General features: G+C 53.0%; 1 protein-coding gene across 11 annotated transcripts in view; it reads left to right on the top strand.

Moving 5' to 3' along the window:
• Positions 1-20,810, top strand: part of JADE2 (jade family PHD finger 2) — a 52,481-nt gene that overhangs the window by 3,537 nt on the left and 28,134 nt on the right. For 5 of the 11 annotated variants that reach the window (XM_031025624.2, XM_031025623.2, XM_006731020.3 and 2 more), the window contains exons 2-4: positions 6,596-6,653; positions 8,606-8,694; positions 19,475-19,632. In XM_031025624.2, coding sequence (XP_030881484.1) covers positions 6,596-6,653; positions 8,606-8,694; positions 19,475-19,632 — 305 coding nt within the window. Of the gene's footprint in view, positions 1-6; positions 1,385-1,477; positions 1,663-3,220; positions 3,297-3,350; positions 5,153-6,595; positions 6,654-8,605; positions 8,695-19,474; positions 19,633-20,810 lie in introns of those variants that run through there. The other 6 variants (XM_031025619.2, XM_031025618.2, XM_031025617.2 and 3 more) reach the window with 4 other exon arrangements.

The raw sequence follows: 20,810 nt of genomic DNA, 5'->3' as shown, positions 1-20,810 counted from the left end.
AGTGGCATTAACTCCCTCCTTTCACTGGTAAAATTCCCAGTAGGACATTTGGCAAAAGGGCCGTGCAAGGAGCTGCCAACCGGGCCTGGCCCTGTTTCCTGGGTTCCCAGGGTGCTGGCTTCTCCCCTACCCTGACTTCCTCTCTCACCTTAGGGCCCCAAGTGAACGCACTATCCTCCCGTCTCTTCTTCCTCAGGCGGGTTGGGACTTGCAGAGCGATCTAACAAGCAGAGGAGGAAAATAACAACAGAATAACTGTAAGGGGAAGGAATGAGTAATAAAGCCGACCCAGGCAGGGAGGAGGGCTTTCATGTTTAAGAGACGCTATTTGCTTTTTAGGTCACAGGCTGCAAAACAGGCTTTGATCCGAAGTGGGCGAATAATTTATTGAGAAAGTTTGCATGGTAGGGGGAAAAAAGGGATGTTTGTTTGATCTGGAGTCCTCTCAGTTGTCCCAAGTGCTGTTGGGTGTTGTTTGGAGTGGAAAAGCATTTGGTTCTACAGCAAATCCCTCGTAGAGGGAAGTCCTCGCCCCAGGCAGCAGGACTTCGTAGTGAATGTTGGTCTTGAAACTGTTTGGCCAAAGGTCTCCTCAGCACTTTCGGAGATGAAGTGTTTAAGGACAAAGTTGTTTGGACTTGGGATGCAGCAAATGTTTCCAGAACATTTCCCATCCAGCATGCTTTTCCTTTGCCTAAATTGCACGGCTAAATGGCCAGTAACACTAATCCAAGAGAGCTTCCACTTGGCTTTCATTGGGGGGTGAGGTGGGACTGCTGGTCCCAGTCCCCAAGGTGCACCCCAGAGTCTTGAGGGTAGGCCTTCGACACTGACTACTATCACATCCTTGAGGTGGGAGGGAGGGGGTGCAGGGTGTTCTGGTTAACTGGACTTCCAAGTAACGGGGAGGTAGTTTTTCTTATACCCAAGACTGGGTTCAGTGACTTCCGGTCCAAATTCTTCACAACTCATCCAGCAGGCTCTTCACAGACTTCACAGTTAGTTCTGCCTTTAGGTGCTCCAGGGGAAGGCCAGGATTGGCCTGCTTTGTCCTCCATCCACATAGGACTCTGACTGTGTGGCTAGAAGTTTAGGAACCCAGGGAGGTTCTCAGATAACCCATAGGAATCTGGAGTACCTCAGCCACACTCTGGGGTTGTAGGCCTGTGCATGGTAGCCCAGGGTGCGGGGCAGGGTGCACCACCTGGAGTCAGATAGCCTGGGTTTGAATGCTATAGCTATGCAGTTACCAGCTGTGACAGTTGCTTTGTGCCTCACTTTCTTCATCTGCAAGTGGGGTTAATAACAGTCCCTACCCCATGATTGGTGTATGGATTGAGCAGTATATTGCCTAAAGAAGATTAAACCCAAAGCCAGGCATGTGGTAAGCACTTGATTAGTATTGGCCATTTTTACTATTACTAATGATCTACTGAGGGCCCAAATGCAGCTTTGACCTTTGATCTCTCCCCTTTAGGCTAGGCCAGAGAGCCAGCTCCCTTCTCTGAAGAAGGGATCGGAAGAACCCTGCAGTTGCCAATGGGCAGCCATCTGTGGGAGCGAGCGGACTGAGCTTTGCCCTCCCTGAGGTGGAGGGTAGGGTGAGAAGGTGCCGAAGGACAAAGTAGACAAAACCCCTTTCATTCTTCCAGGACCCCCTAGGTATGTCCCCAGAACTGGGTTTGGGGAGGGAGCGGGTGTGGGCAGCATGTTCCAAGGGAGCTGGGTACCCTCTGGGACACTTGGAATTGCAGGTGGGCCATGATGAGTGTCAGAGGAGGGCTCAGGCGCCCCTATGCTCGGAGAGGCAGGTTTGAGGATCCGTGTGTACAAAGTCATTTCTGTAATGGTGATTACTGTCCCCAAGAAGGCGTTAAAGTTAATGAGAGATAGGAAAGACGGGGCTCTGACCCCCGCTTACAGCGGTTTAAGAGCGTGCAGCTCTTGTTTTCTGAACGTCTGGCCTTCCCGACACAAGGAGGCTCTGAGGACAGGTTTTCCAGCCGAAATATCATTAAATTGTATTAGCATCTTATTACACACACGCCTAAGCGGTCTGCCTCAGACAGGGAGAGTTTTTGTTTCTCTTTGAAAGATTGTGTCTGGAATGGTAAATTGCTTGCTTGAAAGCCGCCCCCCCCGCTTTTTTTAAGGAGGAAGACGAAGTCCTGCTGTGTGTGGTGGCGGGCAGGGCAGGCCTGGTGGCCCCCAGAGAGGAGAGGCTGGAGGCCAGGTTGGGGTGTTTTAACTGCCCAGGGAGCGGCTGCACTAGCAGAGCTGAAAGGCCCACTGTTCCCAGGGTCAGCTGGAAGAGCGTTAATGGAGGCCCAGGGTGTTTATTTGAGTTTATTTGTGGAGAGGTCTTTAAAGGGGGCTGGCATTGGGCATTGGTGTTTCAAGTCCAGACCCAAGGCCCCCACTAAGACCAATGGCTAGTGCTGCCAAGAAAACATCTGCCACCAAATTGCTGCCCTATTACTGAGTTGACATTGATCATTAGCCAGGAGCCCTACCAAATAAAGCCTCCTGGAAAATGTGTGAGGTTAAGATGGGGAAGGCAGGCTGTGAAAACAGGGTGAAATCTTGGCCTGGGGTGTTTGTTCCTGCAAGCTGCAGGCTGGCCGGCTAGGCTGTGTGCTCCCCACACTTGTACAGGGAGGGGACAAGAACTTACTCAGCACTCCCTGGGTACCAAGCCCCTATTGTGTGCTGAGGATAACTCAAGGGGCCATGGGGGCTCCCACAGAGATCAGACAGACGTGCTCCTTACTCCCCTCTCCAAGGAGGAAGACATTCAACAAGTAGATCGGCAGACAGTAACTGTGGTGGATGCTCTGCAGATGTTGACTAACGGCACTGTGGGCTCTCTTTAGATAAAGTAACTGGCATAGACCTCCTTGACATTTAAGCTGAAATGTGAAGGATAAAAAGTCAGACATGCATAGACTACATAGAACCTTCCAGGCAGAGAGCACATCCTGTGCACAGGTCCTGAAGCATGGAATATTTGGCTTATTTCAGGAGATGAAAGGAGACCAGTGTAGCCAGAAAGCAGTGAGGAAGGGGATAGTGGTCCCTGTGAACTTACTGAGGTAGGGAGGGGCCGGATCATGTAGGATATTGTGGTCAAGAGCTTGAGTTTTGTCCTTTGATCAGCAGGAAGCCTTTGAAAGATTTTAAAAAGGGGGTATGACATGATCTGATTTATGTTTTTTTAAAGGTCATTCTGGCTGCTGTGTGGATTCTAGATTGGGGAGGAGCAATAGCGGGAGCTGGGAGATGAATGTGAAGTCCAGGCAAGAGATGGGACTGGTTTGGGCCAGGGTGGGACAGGGTGGCAGCAGTAGAGAGGAAGGGTAAGTGGATGCATTCAGTGTATGTGTTCTGAAGGGAGAGCCCACTGGACTTCCCAGGGGTTGGCTGTGGGGCAGAGATTGCACAGAGAGGCTGTGGGCTCTCCACTGAAGGAACAGTAGGACACCCACGCTCCTGAAGGAGAGCTCCTTCTCTCTGTCTCTGTGCTGAGGTGGTGTATGAGGTGCCAAGGGAAGGAAAAGGGGACCCTTTCTTTCCTAGACTCTCCTTTATAGGTAGGGCTTCAGAAACACTTTTATCCCCACAAGTAAGTGCCTTAGGACACTGGGGTGTTCTCCCAGAGCAGACCTTGCTTTGGGAGAGATTGGAGGGGCCAGTGGAGAGAGAAAACCAGAGGCTAAGATCCAAGTGTCAGCACCCACCACCACGACCTAGATTTCAACTTTGGTGAAGGAGTCCTCCCTGTCTCCTAGTTGAGTTGGAAGGGGGGTTCCGGGGACAAAGGGCTGTCCCACAGGAGAGCCCAGGCCTCCTTCAGAGCTTCGTTAGCTACTGACAGTGGAGCCTCACCTGAGGCGGGGAGGCCTTTGGAACAGACTTGGTTCAAAGGAAAGAAGCTTCACTCACAAAACAGAGCTTCCCTCTGAAGCCTAGTTATTATTCCAATTAAGCCACACAAAATCTGCTCCCTTAATAACACCCTACCCAGGAGAACTCTGGAGTGTTTTCACGGAGGGCAGGTTGGACGGGGAGCTGGCTGAGGGTGGGGTGCAGGTCTGCATGCTGGCAGGTCACCTGTGACAGGTTCCTGGGCAGCAGGAAACAGCATTATGAGAAGGACATTGGCAGTCAAGGGTCCTGTTCCGGGCGGGCTGACTTACTGTACAGGAGCCGCTCGGGTGGGCGCAGCGAGGACTCCTCACCTGGCCCCAGATTTTCACAAAACGACTAGCACCTATGTGGAGAGCCAACCACCGTGCTTAGGGCTTGACGCTGCTCTCGTTATTCTCACCAGCCGATTCTGGCCCACAGATGTGTTTGGTTTGGCCCTCTCAAAGTGTTTTTACAATTCTGAAGCAGTTGCCAACATTGGAAGTTGAGGAGACTTAGGTAAAAATCCAGATCGAGTCCTTGTCCTCGGGGAGGTATGTCTTTACCAAGATCCCTGGTCTGTAGAGGGGTAGAGCTAGGATTTGAACTCGACACCCCCTGAATCCCGAGCTCCTGCTTTTCTCCTTTGGGAGACGCAGGCTTGGAAGTGGAGACACAAGAGATCCATGGGCAGGATTGCGTTAATAGCACTTCCCTCCTGCTGCTGCCCCCACCTGTGAGAGCACTGGGCTGGTAAGATGCAGGTTAGGGTCAGGGCCCTGTCAAAGTCCTCTTTGTCACACTCAGACGCTGGAGGACAGCAAGGATGGCACCTGTGGGTGGCAGAGCATTATTGCCCCATTCAGTCCACGACCTGGGCCACGGGGCTACTAGTACTCTGCTGCACAGAGGCAGAGAAGTCTGAAGGTCAAGGGCATGTGCTCCTGGACCAGATAAACTTCTTACAAGCACTGCGATCTTGAGCAAATCATTTAACCTCTGTGCTTCCTTTTCCTCATCTGCAAAAGGGAAGCAGCCATCGTGCCCGCTGGCTTAGAAGGGCTGCTCTGCGAGCTTCATGAGGTCCCTGTGTACCGAGGCATCCTCCTCCTTCTGCCACAATGAGTGTTTAGCAATTTACATCCGGGCACCTGTGCTGCTGGTGTCCTCAGGCTCCCTCCTGCACCTCTGCACCCTCTGGACAGAACTTTGCCTGTCCCTGTGGAGCTGGCAGCGAGCAGCCCCGGTGAATCTTTTCGTCATCCTGTTCCTGCTGTTAGGGGACACTAGAGTGGGGAGAAGGTCCTGGCTGAGGTCAAGTCTGAGGCAGGAGGCTCCTGGTTGGCTCAGAGGTCTGGATGGTCACGCCCCACCTTAGAGAGCTCATGTTCCCTTGTCTCTGCGGGGCCACCGTGAGATAAGGGGAAACCCAGGGCTCGGCTTAAACAGACTTGGAGTGGGTGGCAGTTGCAGGTGGCCCATGGGATCCCAAGCAGAGGTGGGGACCCTGGTTGGCCTGCAGCTGGGCTGGGAAGCGGGACTTCCTCTCGACTGACATTGGCTCCTTGCCCTTCGCCTCGGGCAGTGAGGCAGCCCAGGTTCCAGACTAACAAGGGACATGGTGGAAAACGCTTTGGGTCCCGAATCCCAGATCTGTTCTCACATTAGGACTCGGCCCCTGACTAGCTGTGAGACCCGAGGCAGGTGAACAAGCCCCTTGGGGTCCTCCCCTCCAAGAGGAGACCGGAGCAAGCTCTGCCACCCTGGAGTCTGCAGGGTCCAAGGAAATAGTGGGTGGGAAAGCACTGTCCGCAGGCAAGAGCTCACCCAGACACAAAGGCAGCTCAGTGTGGGCTCAGGGATAAGACCACATGGATTCAAATCCCAGTTCAGCCAGTTATAGCAAGACAAGGCCCTGCGCCTCTGTAGTACGGAAGCCAATAACTCGGAGCTTCCCGGGGTGTTAGGAACGTGAGCAGAGCCAGTGTTGGTAGAGGAAGGAGCTCAGTGTGGGGAGCTGCCCATCTTACCTTGAAGTAAAATACTGTAGTTGAGATAAAGTTGGTTTATGCTCTTATCTGGAGAAGGACATTGCAGGAGGGAGGGCAGCCCAGCCTAGGACCAGTCACCCTGGGCTGGGCGCGTCTCAGGGACCCAGCTCGGAGCCTCCCTGCTCCTACTTCTTTTCCACACTCCTCTGGCCACCACCCTTAGGATGTGTCCTCAGTGCTGTCTGAGCTGGTTTGTTTCTAAACTCAGATGGCATGGTCCCTCTGGAACAGTCAGTCTTGTTTCCCCTTTCTGCTCCTCCTCCAGGGTGGGAGTGGATTCTCTGGAGGACCTGAGTTGCCTTGAGTGGAAGCTAGGGCTGAGCAGGCCCTAATCACTGTTCTGGGGATACTGACCCCCTTGCCCTTCCTCTGTCATCTTTGGCCAGACTCCTGCTCATCTGGAGGCTCTGGGGTCAGGAGGTGGGAGATGCAGCCCCCTGACCCACCCCCAGGGCTCCCGTGGGTGGGTGGGGAGAGAGGGTGAGGCTGGCTGGGGAGAAGGCTAGGGCAGGGCCTTGTTCTCATTATTCCACTGCAGCAGGGTGAGTATGGGGAGGTAGGTTATCGGGCAGTTTTCTAAGAGACTGAGGATTTCCCGAGCCTCCTGTAAGTATAATGGGGCCTGCCTTTTGTTGCAGATGGAAGAGAAGAGGCGAAAATACTCCATCAGCAGCGACAACTCTGACACCACTGACAGTAAGGCCTTCCATTTGGGGCTCCTGCCAGGAAAGCATTTGAATAATTATCAGGCCCACAGGTCCAAATGGGGGGAGGCTGCCCCATGGTCTCAATGTTGATGAAAGCATAAATCAGGCCAGTTCCTTGTACTCCTAAGAAAGTCCCCACACCTCTGTGGCCTTTTGAGCCTTGCTGTCTTCTTCATCCTACTCCCCTTTCCCCCCTAGGTCTCAATCCCACATGTTTCGTTCTGGTTAGAAAAGATCATATCCTCTCTGGGTCTTTGCATTTGCTGCTCCTGTTTGCTAGGAACATATCCGTCTCCCTCTGGCCCTTATGTTAAATCAGGGCTGTGTAGAAATTCTCTACACAACAGACAGAAAACCTGTTAAGTTTTATGATAATTACCTGATATAAGTATCATTTCCTAATTAGCGGTAAGCTCCTTGATAAGAGGGGTCATGTCTGGCTGGTTGCTGTATCCCCAGCTAGATCAGGTACATAATAGGTGTTCAGTAAATGTTTGTGAAAGGAATTAACAAGGGATCTTGGCAGGAGAATCCCAGAGGTAGACTTGTGTATGGGCTGGGTGTGGCAGCTAGATGTCTTGGGGGTCACAGGGATTGTCAAGGAGAAAAGGGGGCTTAGGGAACCTCTTCTCAAATGTGGGGGGAGATAAGGGAGGTTTGCAGAAGACAAGAGCTTTTCTCTGGTACCAGAAGGCAGCTTTTCCCAGATGCCATAGGAACCTGGGCCTGTGTGAGCCGGTCCAGTAAGGAATTCCGTTCTGCCCTACATAGGAGAGGTGCGCTGCCAGGAGGATCCCACTTGGCAGTGCACCCTGGGAGGAGCCCACACTGAGGAAGAGGCTGAACTCATTGCCAGGGAGGCTGGGCCTGGAGCCCTGCAGCTCTGCACCTCAGTTTGTTCACGTATGTGGTGAGCAGCTGGGGAGAGCCCCCAAGAGCCTGAGGACAGATGCACCAAAACGGCCAGTCAGTCCCAGCCGCTTCCCTACCTCCAGGTCTCATTCACTGCCCTTTAGGGTCTGTTTGCTCAGCTTGGCTCTGGTGTCTAACCTGGCCAGCCCTTCCTCCCTGTGGCAGGAGATCACAGCGTCCGGCTCTCTATGGCCACAACCACACTGCCTGTGGCTTGTCTCAATAGAGCCAAGAAGAACCGCATCCTCTGCTTCTAACTTCACTCAGGCACAGGAACCCCTGAGGGCCAGGCACCTGCAAGAGCCGGCGTCTGGGCCGCTGCAGCAGAGTTGGGCCGGGCTGTGGCATACTTCCTTCCCACCAGCCCCCACCACAGTACCCACCCGTGGCTACCACTGCTTGGACCCACGGGGTGGAAGCTGCAGTCCTGCAGTCCAGCCAGGGCCTCAGACTCTAGCAGTGATAGCTCATGTTTATGGAGGCCGTGGTCTGGGTCGGGGACTCTGCTAAGCCTTAACAGGCATGGCGTCACTGAATTCTCACAGCTCTTTGCCCCCAGAGAGCTAAAGTCATTTGCCCAGGGTGACAAGCTGGTAAATGGGTTTACTTTAGAGCAGCATTCATCCCACTGCCCTTCCATGCCTCTGCCTATCCACTGGGCATCATCCCAGAGTGTCTCCATCTGGGGCAGGAATGAAGCGTGGCCACAGAAGGCCTCCTTCTCCAAGGAAGAAGCAGAGGACCAAAGAGGATAAGGGACTTGTCACGGGTCACACAGTAAGCCAATTGTGAGTCCAGGTCACTGCCTTTTATTTCCTAAGCCCCTGTGCTTGGTGAACAGGGGAAGCATTCACGTCCCCACTTGTCCCTGGAGAGGTCCAGAGCAGGGACAGGTGCTCACAGAGGTTTCCACCTCCTGAACATTCAAGCCAGAGCCCTTACAGGCTTCCTGTCCTTGGACGGGGATGGGTGGGTGGGTGGTGTCCCTGGCCTTCCAGGGGCCCCTAATGGGCTGTGCTCTCTCTGCAGGTCACGCTACAACTGCGTCACGATGCTCCAAACTGCCCAGCAGCACCAAGTCGGGCTGGCCCCGGCAGAACGAAAAGAAGCCCTCGGAGGTGGGTAGTGCCTAGTGTCCGGACAAAGAGGAAGTGGTGGTGGGGAAGGAAGCGACAGGAGCGGAGAACTGTGGAGAGGAAGGGAGGGGACGCTGCAGGTGCCTGGGGGAGAGCCTTCCCAGCAGAGGGGCCGGGCCCTGCAGAGCCAGGCCAGTGTGGCTAAGTGCAGTGAATGGGAGGAGGGGGTGCGCATGCCAGTGATAACTGTAGGTTGTTGTAAAGACGTTCCAGTTGAGCTGAGCAAGAGGAGAAGCCTTTCAAGGATTGTAAGCAGGGTAATGACAGAGTCTGACGCATTAACAAAAGGCCCCACTGGCTGCTGTGAGGAGAATGAAATACGCGGTCAAGGGCGGGAGCCAGGGGGACTTGTCTGCAGTTGTCCAGGGGAGAAGCCACGGTGGCTGAGAGCCGGGTAGGGGCAGTGGAGGAAGAAGCGGTCGGATTTGGCATGTTCTGGAGGCTAAGCCAAGGGTGCCAGGATGTGCTGATACAGGGGTGAGGGCTACGGTCCTAAGGATCATCCAGTTAAGTCATCTGCTCCTTCTGCCCATGTCCTATGTATCTGCATCCTAAGCTTTCCTTACTTGGACCTGGGATGTTTCTTACAGCACGTAGAGGTAGGTGTTCATGACTTCTCTAGCTGTGGAGAAGAGCGTGGGGGGTGGGTAGTGTTGGACATGAATGGACATCGTGATCCTGCTTCTTGTGGCCCCTGAGAAATCACATCCTAGGGCCACATCACTCTCTCAGGTCCTCAGTGCATTGCACTGGGCACAGAAGAGGCCCTTTGCACAGATGCAACTGCAAGAGCATTGAGCCCCCAAGAAGCAGGGGGTTTGAATCTGGCCTTTGAAGGAGACGTCGTTCAGCCTAGCCAGGAGTTGGGCTGGACACTTCACTTTTTTAGTCCTTCTCAGTCTATCTCTTACAATAAGGAAATTGAGGATCCCAGGGTTATAGAGCCAAGACCTGAAGCTGTTGAGGCCAATATTGCCAAGGGTGGGAGGGCCCAGAGTCTTGGAGCAGAGTCCTTGACACGGAGTGGGGGAGGGTATCTTTGTTCTGAGCCTGGAGCCCTCTGTCCCTGCTAACCACAGTCATGGCTTGGGGGCAATCCTGACCAGCAGTAGTTAGCCAGCCCCTTGGGGGCAGTGGGGGCATCTTCCGCAGAACCTTGCATTTGAGAAAAAACTCCCCACATCCTCCCTTGAGCTGGCCTACCCTAGGACTCTCCTTCTGTGTGTGGGGTGGGGTGGGGTGGTTGAGACCTGATGCCTCCCATCCCCATCCACCAACCTAGTGTCCTCCTTTGGCCCCATGGGGGAGGGATGGAGATGGAAGGAGATACCTCCGGGAATGCAGTAAGGACTGGGACGAAAGCTGGGAATTACGCAGGCATGGGGGTTGCTGTTTTGAGGTTCTAAGCACCCTCTTGGACCAGCCCTGCTCAGTAGGTAGATGGATGTGCTCAAGGGCACTGGGATGCAGGAGGCAGAGTGTGCTATAGGGCTCTGGAGCCTCTGGGACCACCTCTGTGCTCCTCCACCCTCACTCTACCTTGCCTTCCTACCTTCATCTTGAGAGCCACTGAGGCTCCCCAGTTACTATGGTTGCATTAGTAAAACAGTAGCCACTTTTATGTGCCTTCCATGTACCTAGGAGGGAGGAATTCTCTGCCCATTTTGAAGATGAGGAACCTGTCTCAGAATTCAACCTGCCCCTCCTCTCAGTGGCTATTTAGGTTGGAGAAGAGTGGGGAAGTTCTGGGGAACTGCTGGGGCTGGCTGGTTCCCCCCACTCTGCCTGCCCTGCTTTCTCTAAACACCAGGAGGAGGTGGGGCCATTTCTCAAGGCAGAGATCCCAGGGGCAGAGCTGCCATCTGTACCCTGGATAGGCCAGGAGCTGGGAGGAAACAGGTGTAAGTGAAGGCCAAGGGGAAAGAGTGATTTGCATGGGGCTGAAAATTCCCCTATCTCTTGGGTTTTCCAGCACAGAGCATTTGAACCTTTCTCCACCTAAAAATAGACTCACATCATTGTAGGGGTGCCAATGCCCAGCCCTGCTGGGGACTGGTTGTGCGTGGCCCTGGGTTCGAGCCCAGGGGCCTCTGCAGGCAGCTCTGAGGCCTGCCTGAAGATACCCGCCCTCAAGTCCTGGGCTCCAGGAGGGCTGAGGAAGCCCTCCCTGTCTTGAACTGTCGCCAAGGACAAGCTTTTCCTCCCACAGCAGGCTGGAGTGTAGCCTATGAGGTTTCCCTCGTCCCCTAAGTGAGGAGGCTGAGCCATAGCCGGCATAAATTCCAAGCAGTCGTGGGGCCGAGAGGAAACCATCAATGAAAGCTTCCAAATTATTTGGCTCATGAGAAGGCGGAGATGAAAAGCAAGGATTTGGCGGCAGATAATGTTTGCACTAAATCTCCTCGCTGGGCTGTTCCCCTCTCTTTCTGTGAAAGGGTTGGGGAGGAGGGCCTTTATAGTTCGCTGGGCCTGAGGGCAGAAGGCTTTGGTCACTGTGGTGGAAGGGGATCTGTGAGTCCCATCTATCCAGTGTCTGGAGTAAGACCTCTGTGGGGTGGCTGTCAGGCTGGTCACACAGTGTGCTCCTAGTCTGACCCAGGGTCCCAGCCAGGATGCCTGTAAATTGATGAGCATGGTGTAGTCCCCTCCCTGGTGGGGAGCCCATGGTTCCCTTTGTCTCTTCATTTCCCACCGTGGACAGTGATGGCCTGGGGGATTTGATGGCCTGGAGGCCTTAGCATAGCAGCAGCACCAGCATGTAGTGGAGCCAAAAGCCGCAGTAAGGGCTGGGCTTGGGTTTACGCCAGACCGGCAGCCGCCCCTGTGATGACCTGCCAGGGGCCGCCTTTCTGAGTGCACCTGAGGGTATAGATCTAGGGGCTCCCTCTATACCGGGAGTGAGGTGCTATAGGCCAGGAAAAACTGCTCTGACCAGGAGTCAGGACCCTGGACAGGGCCCAGGCCATGAGGCCCAGCTTCCCTTCTGGCCTTTAACCAGTGGGTGGCCTCCCTCAGCCAGTGTGAAAGGGGGTGGGGGAATCCAGGCCTCAGTACTGGAGCTGAAGGGACAGGCCCAGGGATTTCTGGGAGACTGAGTTTTTGGTAGAAGTGCACCAAGTCCAAAGTCAGCCGCAGAATCCCCTTTGGCAGTAGAGGAAAAAGATAGCGTTGACCCCAAGGACATGTGCTACTCCCTTCAAAGCCCTGCTCTGCCTGCCTGCGGGATCCCAACAAAGCTGAGATGTGTCCCTTAGGGCTTGAATCGGCAGGCAGGAAAGGGATTCCCCTGCCCTGGGAAGGTGGTGCTTGTATATAAACCATGCCGAGGCCTTGGGTTTCTGGCCTGGCTTGTCTGACCAGATGGCATAACCATTATTGGTGCTTACCACTTTGTGGGTCCTATCTCTGAGAATCTGATGGAATCACGAAGGTTATTCTTCTAAATACTAATACCAGGCCCCCATCCTACCTCACCCCCAGAAATTCTGACTTAAATGGTCTGGAGTGGGACCCCAGGTATCTATACTTTTTTTAAAGCCCCTTTTTTGGAAGCCAGGTTTAAGAACTGCGGCCACAGAGCTTTCTCCTTGCTTGCTGAGATGGGAGGTCCTGGCTTGATCATCCCTGGAAGGACCCCGAGGTTGAAGGACGAAGGGGAGCTTTCCAGCCTGGTGCAGTGATCTGAGCAAAGGCAGGGAGTGTGGGTGAGGGCGGTCCCCCAGCTGTTCCCCCCCTAACCCCCCACTGACCAGTTTCTTCCAAACCATCAGCCTGGCCGGGGTGTGAAGGACAGTTCAGGAGGAGACCTGAGGCCGGCCCCGTGGGTTGGAGGTTGCTGTTTTAGGCCGTGTCTTCCTCAGGCCTGGGGCAGAAGGGCAGGCCAAACGTTGGGGGTTTCCCCTGGGCAGGGTTTTCAGGAAGTCTGAGTCCCCGGAAGTCAGCCAGCGGCAGGGACATGGGTCTTCAGGACCCAAGAGCTGCTGACAGTGATTAAACTCAACAAGCGCTTGAGGGCACCTAACAGGCCCAGCTGGGTGCGGGGGGTTGGGGGGAAGGCACAGAAGATGCAGACCCTGTCCCCAGGGAGCTGGTCCTTGGGTAGCAGGATGCAGGTGCTACACAGGGAACTGTCTGTTATGGGAGGTACGGCTAGCTTTGCCACTGAGGAGCTCTGTGACTGTTCGTCCCTGAGGCTTGTGGAGCCCGAAGGTGGAGGAAGTGAGTGGAGGTGCAAGCTGGTCTCCCTGGGATCGAAGCCTTGATAGTCCCAGAACGGGGTGGGCAGGTGTTGGGATCCAACTGTCCGTTTCCTTTGTAGGCCCTGGTGACAAATTAGTATATCCCTAGATGAGAGAATAGGGCCTCTTTGCAGTTTCCACAGGGGCCCTTCACCATGCTCAGTGTCTTGCCCTTGGGGACAGGGCCTGGGAGAAAAAGGTGATCCTTGTGAATGAGCAGTCTCTGTCACCACTGGGGTGTCCCCCAGACCCAGGGTCCATGAAAGTTCCTATATAAGTTCCCCCCCTAGAAAAGGCAGCAAGTGAAGAGTGAGGATGCAGCTTATTGGCTTGACCTGTTGCTTTTAAAAAAACGGGAGCCTTCTATCCTGGGTGCAGGCATGGGGGGCCAGAATGTGTTGGGGTGCAAAACCACAGGATAAAGAGGATGCCTACCTGGAGGAGCACAGGTGCTATCCAGATGTTTGAAATAACATATTTTATATAAAAGCAGCGATGGCAAATGTTGTGGGAAAAGGCAAAATGCCGACAAGCTTGAGAGATAAAATACGAGAAATCCAGAAAGGTTTTATGCTTGCCCTGTGGTTTCAAGCCATGTTTCTAGCCAACAGTGCCGCTGCTGCCCCGTGGGGTGGGTGGGCGGTGAGGGGGAGCCCTTCCACTGGGCCAAGCGCCTGCTTTCTTAGACTCCCGCTGCCTTCCTTTGGGGTGGGGGGCAGAATCCGCTTCCAGTATAGTTAGAAGCATTGCTGTTCCTGCCAGCTGGAAAGTCCTCCTGGCCTCTGGGTCTTGTCTTGCAAAAGAAATGTGTGTAATAAATTCTTTTAAAGAGCAGGAAGTGCTGTTATCCTTGTGAAAGAGAAAGAGGGTGTGTGTTTGAGAGACAGAGGGAGAAGTCTGACCAAATTAGCCTAGTGGTAGCTTGAATGGGGCTGGGCAGAGGGTGGCTATGTTCAGAGCCCTTCTCTGGTGTTTTATGACTAATGTGAGTAAGTTTGCTCTTGGCTGAGATACTCTTTTTTTTTTTTTCTTTTTAAGATTTATTTATTTATTTGAGAGAACCGGCAGGGGTGGGTGGAGGGGAGAGGAGAGAAAGAGAGAATCCCAAGCAGGCTCCGTGTTGAGCAGAGCCCAACACAGGGCTCGATCTCATGACCATAAGATCAGGACCTGAGGTGAAACCAGTAGTCGGAGCCTTAGCTGACTGCGCCACCCTGGCACCCCTGGCTGAGATACTCTTTATCAGGTTTCAAGCCCAGAAGAGATGTTTTTGTTTTTGTTTTAAGATTTTATTTATTTATTTGAGACAGAGAGTGAGTGAGAGAGAGTACGAGGGAGGAGGGTCAGAGGAAGAAGCAGACTGCCACTGAGGGGGGAGCCCGATGTGGGGCTTGATCCCAGGACACTGGGATCATGACCTGAGCCGAAGGCAGACGCTTAACCAACTGAGCCACCCAGGTGACCTTCCTCCCTCAGGAGAGATTTCTTAAAAGAAGAAATACCTGGCTGATTCCCAGGCAATAATGTTGCAGTGGTTGAAATATAGTGCAGACCTCAAATAAGTGGTTTATTTCTTTGAGTCTCAGTTTCTCTATCTGTAAAATGGGGATAATATGGATTAGGTGGGGTTATATGTGTATATACATGTATATTGTATATATTTGAAGCATTTAGCATAGCACCTGATTTAACAGGACAATTACTTCTCAAAATTAGCTTGTTGTTCCTAATGAGATTGAAGTGCTCAGAAAAACAATTGTGATTTAAAATGAGATATTCGGTAGCAGTTCCATTTGGCAGACCCCCAAACATCCTCAGGGATCCGGATTCGGAGCAAGATGCCAGTCTTAGCTTTATGTTGGGACTCGTAGTGTGGACAGAGGTCAAGGAGAGGCTGTCTTGGCCAAAGCTGTTTTCATTGACTTTGGGACCCTGACCAAGACCAATTCCTAAAGTCCACCTGGAAGAATCTTTGGGGCCAGGCTCCTGCCTCTACTCTCCCTACTAGGCAGGACAGGAAGTTTCAGAGTTTAGTCCTACTTCAGACAAATCCTGGGCCTCATTCATTGATTTGCTGAGCACCTGCTGCATGCTAGGCACGGTGCCACAGACAGGTCCAGTGATGAACAGGACACATGTAGGCTCCGCTTCTCCTCAGCTGAATTACTGGAGGAGATGGACATCCGACAAATAATTACACAAATAATCCTATTTTGTAATTGTGATAAGCGGTGGAGCCTTTCCTTAAATAATTAAACTTCCTCTTGGTGTCTCTTGGTCTGAAATACGCTGTGATACAATAATTCACGCTTGAGAAAAGGAAGCAGAGACCAAGGTCCCAGAATGAGATGTTCAGGTGACATCCGCAAATCTCGTGATCACGTATGAGAACACGGTGCATGGCCCAGGGAAAGTTGCCTGTGGTCATTAGCTTTGCTTTTGGAGGTCATGTCAGACTCCGGTGATAGTTTCTGGCAGAGCCTGTTTTGGGTTGTTCCTGGGGAATTAGGTGTGGAAAACCAGACAGACTGTTCTGTGATTGTCATCTTCAGTCTCGGGAAGAGGAACTGAAGGTCAGGGCTATGCGTGTGTCCCTACGTCTGCACAGAGCAGCGTCGTCAGCTCCTTCCGGAGCTGCACTGGCTTCCCGTCACTCAGATCGGTTATTACATCTGAGTTTTAGACCTTTAAACATTCTCCATACTGTTTGAAGAAGCTACAATTAACATCTCCCAAGCAGCTCAGCAGAACTTGGTTGCTAGGCAGCAGACCTTTAAAGACAATTTGTCATTTTCTGCCATAAGAGAGAAAAAATAGTAAACATTCACGTTTTTAGAAAATTACTTGTTTTCCAACTTCTAACTTTTCTAGCCATGGGTATGGCCTCTGGTTCATCAGTGTCCATTTTATTCTTTATTCAGTTTTCATAAATAATTCAGAGGCATTTTAGGAGAATAATTGAGCCTTTTTCAAGCTTAACCTCTGGCAGTTTAAAACAAAAAGGATGTTTGGGTGACAGTTGGGTTGCCATATTTGTGGACAGGTTTTATATAAATGTACAGAGCCTCCTTTGGAAGGTACAGAGTACCCAGCTGTACGTAGCCTTGGGCAGCAACCCAGGAAGGTGGCAGATCCGTGGAAGACTCTTGAGCCATTCAGCCTTTGTTTAGCACCTCCCAAGTGCTAGGCCCCATGCGCACTGTTGGGCTCCAGCCTGTGGCCCAGCCGGACCTCACTGAGCTTACCTCCTCCTTGTGGGGGCTACATGGTAGGAAACCAGGCGATTCCAATACAGGGGCTGTGGGAGGTCAGAGGAAGCCCAGAACCCAGCCTGGGATCAGGGAAGGTTTCCCAGAGCAGATGTGGACGGGACCAAGCCCTCCAAGATAAAACAGGCCGGCACCACTTTGGCAAGAGAGAAGAGCATCCCAGCAGGGTGCTCCTCTGTGCCAAGGGTCAAAAGTGCTCCACAGACTGATGTGTATCTGTGTGGCCACAGGGGCTGGCAGGCCCTGCAGCTCAGCCTGAGGGAAGATGGTGGAAAGCCACGGAAGGGCTTGAAATTTGCAAAGGCCACCATCAGATTTGCATATTCCAGCCTTTGGGGAAGCTATGTGATTTGGCTTCAGTACGGGCATTGAGCACGTGACCAAAAGGGGCAGGCAGGTTGTGGGGGAGAGCTGGTTGGCTCCAGAGTTTGTGGCCTGGGATCTTTTGCCACTTTGAACATGTAGGACCTGGTGTAGGCTATTTAACTAACCTTAGGTTAGCGTCCCAGAATAGGGATGATGGCAGCATTGGCCTCAGAGAGGTGGTGTAGGGACTAATACTAAATCAATTCAAGAACATCCCGTAGACTGGTACTGGATACACGGTGCTCTTTAAGTGTTGGCTGCTACCATCATGATGGTGCTCCCCTTCCTGCATTTCCATCAGTCCCCTGCCCAAAAAGGCCACCTGTGTCCAGTCTTCCACCTGCTCCCTGAGTGACCTAGGATGAAACACGCACCTCTCTTGGGGCTAGACTCTTTCCCCTCTCTCTCCCTCCCTCCCTCCTTCCCTCTTTCCCTCCCTCTCCCCCTCTCTTCTTCTCCTCCTCTCTCTCCTTCCCTCCCTCCCTCTCTCCCTCTCCTTCCTAAATCTTTCTGATCCACTTGAGCCTGGGATCCCTTCCTTCCTGCTGAGTTCTCAGTGCCATGCCTGTTCCGAACTCAGGGCCACCTCTCCCCTGCTGGTGGGGCTTGACATTGTGGTCTCTCAGACTCCAGCTTGGGTAGTGCACTGGTCCTTAGGCTTCGAGCCCTGCAGACCAGAGGCTGCATGTTGCTCTAGTTAGGTCCCCGTGTTTGGGGAGCTGTACGTATATCCTTGAGGTACCTCACCTTGTTGATGGGGGTTCAGAAAAGCACTGTGGAGGAGCCAGCTGGGGGCCTCCGACTCCTTGGGTAATTTCCCAGAGAGGCCCTTTCATTCATTCATTCACTCTTTCAGTCACTATTTTCTGAGCACCTACTATGTGGCAGTGGTCATGCCAGGCACTGAGAACGTAGCAGACAACAGGATTGCTGTAGGGGGGTGGGGGGAGATGGCAAAAAAAAGTAGCAACAGGTGGACACCAGTTAATTGTTGGGGTGTAAGTGCTGGGAAGCGAGGGAGGAAGACGGAGTGGAAGGGGCCTTTGTGGGACACTTGGCACTGCCTGAGTCAGGGTGATCGGGATAGCCCAGGATGAGGGAATAGCAATCACTTTCAGACTTACCTGTGCATCTCTGGAGGGGTGCTTAGTGACGGTAGTGAAGGGGTGATTTCTGGGGCAAGATGATGGGTTGTCCCAGGTGGGAGGCTTCCCGTGGCATCAGAGGGACAGGGCTTTGGTCTGGACCCCACTTGGTTTACCGGGATCAAGAGAACTTGGAGGCCCTGATGAGTCCACTGTGGGTTCAGTTCACCCCACCAGGTCCCGCCTCAGCTCCAGAAGGAAATAACCAAGTCCCGGTCCTGCTGGGCTCCGCAGAGGCATCGGCTAGGAAAGGCCCAAGCCAGGAGAGGGAGACTTGGGAAGAACAGCACAGAAGCACCCACTACCTGAGTTTGTGTTCTTGTATCAGCCGTCTTAACCGCTTGTTAATAAGATATGCAAATTATCGGGGCTGTGAAATCTTCACCGCATTTCATCTTCTGCTTAATTAGCATTTAATCGTAATCTCATTTTAATTTTTTCACACTGGCACCCTAATTAAATGTTAGGGTGTTAGTCTTAACAATTAAATTATATTGGCAAATAGAGTCTTCAGGAAACTTGACCTTTTCCAAGCCAGGGCCCTGTCTAGCCAGATGCAAATGTTAATTAGATTTCTGGAAGATGCTGCCTTGAGTCCCCTTAGTGCACCCATTTCAGTTGTTTCCTCATTGTTATGGCCCTTGATTCAAATGAGACACACACAGCCAGTGAGTTGGGCCCCTGGTAGGCAGAGGTTAGCACTGACCGGGTTGGTCATGGGCCTCTGGAAGGCCAGTGAAGCTGGTTTTTCTGGGGAGGGAGAGATTTGTTGGAGTTTGGTCTGAGGCCTGCAGTGCTCTTGGAAGTGGTTTCTCAACTTGTGATTCTCGTTTGATAATCCCTGGGAAAGTGGGTGCCTAAACAAGTCACGTAGTAATCTGGAGCTGCTACCAAGACCTGCAGCAGCCCTTTGTGGGAGGCCACAGTGAGGTCAGGCAACGGGGAGGGAGGGGCATTGCCGGTGTTGGCTGGGCTTGCAGATTGTTCTGGGGTGGGAGGAAGGAGGGGGTCGATGGGGACAGACAGAACATTGAGTGAGCCGTTGCCCAGAAGAAAACCAGAGCATGAGGGTGCACACATTCATGGCCTGGCTCTGAGAAGATTTGGATGGGCTTGACTGAGAAAAAAATGCAGCCCTATCCTCCTCTTACTCTCTCACACACAGAAGACGGCCCTGTGTTGCCCCGGCTGAGGAGGGGACACGGTATCCTTGTTCTTAAGGGACGCTGGGGACCCTGACCCATGGGAAGCTGTCTGTAAGCTGCGCTGGGGCCTGGCCTCTCCCTCAGCTGTTTACATAAGGTCCTGGCCTTTCCTTTGCCTAAGTTGGTGGCCTGCCCTCCTTCGCACCTCCCCTCGAGCAGGAACATAATTCTAAACCTGTGGAAATGCCCCGAGCAGTCAGTCCCTTAATGGCAGTAATGCCTTCACAGAAGCCTTTCTACAGTCTAGTTTTTCCCCTTTTTCCCCTTCCCTCTGAGGTCCACAACCATCCATCGTTCAAGCTCTGTCCTTAGATCAGAACACAGGTGAATTCAGTTCAACACATTTACCCAACATCTCCTGTGTGCAGAGCCCTGTGCTGAGTTCAGAGAAGATGTGTCATTGTCATGATTTCCTTTGCTTTGGCTTCTTACTCCTAAGTAAGTGGGCAGAAAGCCCACTCAAGTTGCCTTTGCATCTTCCTGCCCTGGCTGTGGAGCAGACCACCCTGAGGCACTCTTTCTTCTCCTACTCCTGACAGGTTTTCCGGACAGACTTGATCACAGCCATGAAGATCCCAGACTCCTGCCAGCTCAGCCCGGATGACTACTACATCCTGGCGGACCCATGGCGACAGGAATGGGAGAAGGGCGTGCAGGTGCCCGCGGGGGCAGAGGCTATTCCAGAGCCCGTGGTGAGGTAAGCCAGGAGGCCCTAAACAGGGGAGGCTGGGGCAAGGGAACTTTGTAGCCTCTCTCTATTCCGTCTTAGATTCTTTGGTCCCATCAACCACTGAAAAATTCCAGAAATACTGGCAGTTTATCTTTGAGGCTGAGGGCCTGGGCTTGGGCTCAGCTCTAGAGCCAGATGGCTTGGGTTCAAATTGCCACTCCCATTGACTGGGACCTTGGGCCAGAAATGTAATCTCCCTGGGCCTCGGTTTCCTTGTCTGTGAAATGAGAGTGGTAACAATACCACCCACTTCGTATGGTGGTCGAGATGACAAGGGCAGCGACGCATGGGAGACGCTTGGCATAGGGCCTGGCACACACCAGCGCTTGGTAGAAACTGGCCATGGATTAGCTTGATGTCAATCCAAATTGCATCCCATGAGCAGATCTTACCAGGGAAATCTCCAGGCTTCTAAACAGTCTCTAAGATAGGAATAAGCCATGCTGTTGACTTCTTAAACCTTTTTAAGGAGTTCTGAGTGGGAGGGAGTTGAATGCCGGCACACAGCAGATGCTCAGGAAGCAGTGGTTGTGACCACCCTCGGGAGGGTTCCCTGCCAGGGGTCAGGGTGCATCCTCTCTAGGCTTTGTAGCCTTCTGGTCTTGTGGATTGGAGAGACCCCTGGTGCATCTTGGCCATGGCCCTTGCCTCCAGTGACAGAGCTCAGCCAAGTGCTTCTTTCTGCACCCTGGGAAACCCCTAAATCTTGTCTCTGGGCTGAGGGACCTGAGGTCCTGGCCTCCCTGGCCCACCAGCACACTTGGCCTTGGCAGCCCCGTGGCTCTCGGTTAGGCGCATTTTGACCAGGTCTGGGGCAAAGATTGCAGCCTTCATCACCCTTGACATTGGCACCGTTGCTTGCTGGCAGCCACACCTGTGAGTCGCTCACAGAACCCCCGTGCCCAGCTGGTGCCAGGCCTGTGCTGGGCATGGGATTACAGAGGCAAATCACACTCTGAACCCTGCTTAGGTGCTCTGTGAGGATTGGGTGCTGGGCAGGGCTCATCTTGTGGCTCCGGAGGGCTGAGTGCCTGCCAGCTCTTGGTGTCAGGCCCTCTGAGGATCAGGGGAGCTCTAGGGTTCTCCGGAAGGGAGAATATGTGGGGTTTGCAGAGGGAATGTATTCTCTAAACATGGATTAAGCT

This window comes from Leptonychotes weddellii, chromosome 7 (assembly GCF_054177405.1).
Source record: "Leptonychotes weddellii isolate Sample4059 chromosome 7, ASM5417740v2, whole genome shotgun sequence".
Classification (NCBI taxonomy): Eukaryota; Metazoa; Chordata; class Mammalia; order Carnivora; family Phocidae; genus Leptonychotes; species Leptonychotes weddellii.
Note: the sequence above shows the minus strand (reverse complement) of the source record. Positions and strands in the feature narration are given on the sequence as shown.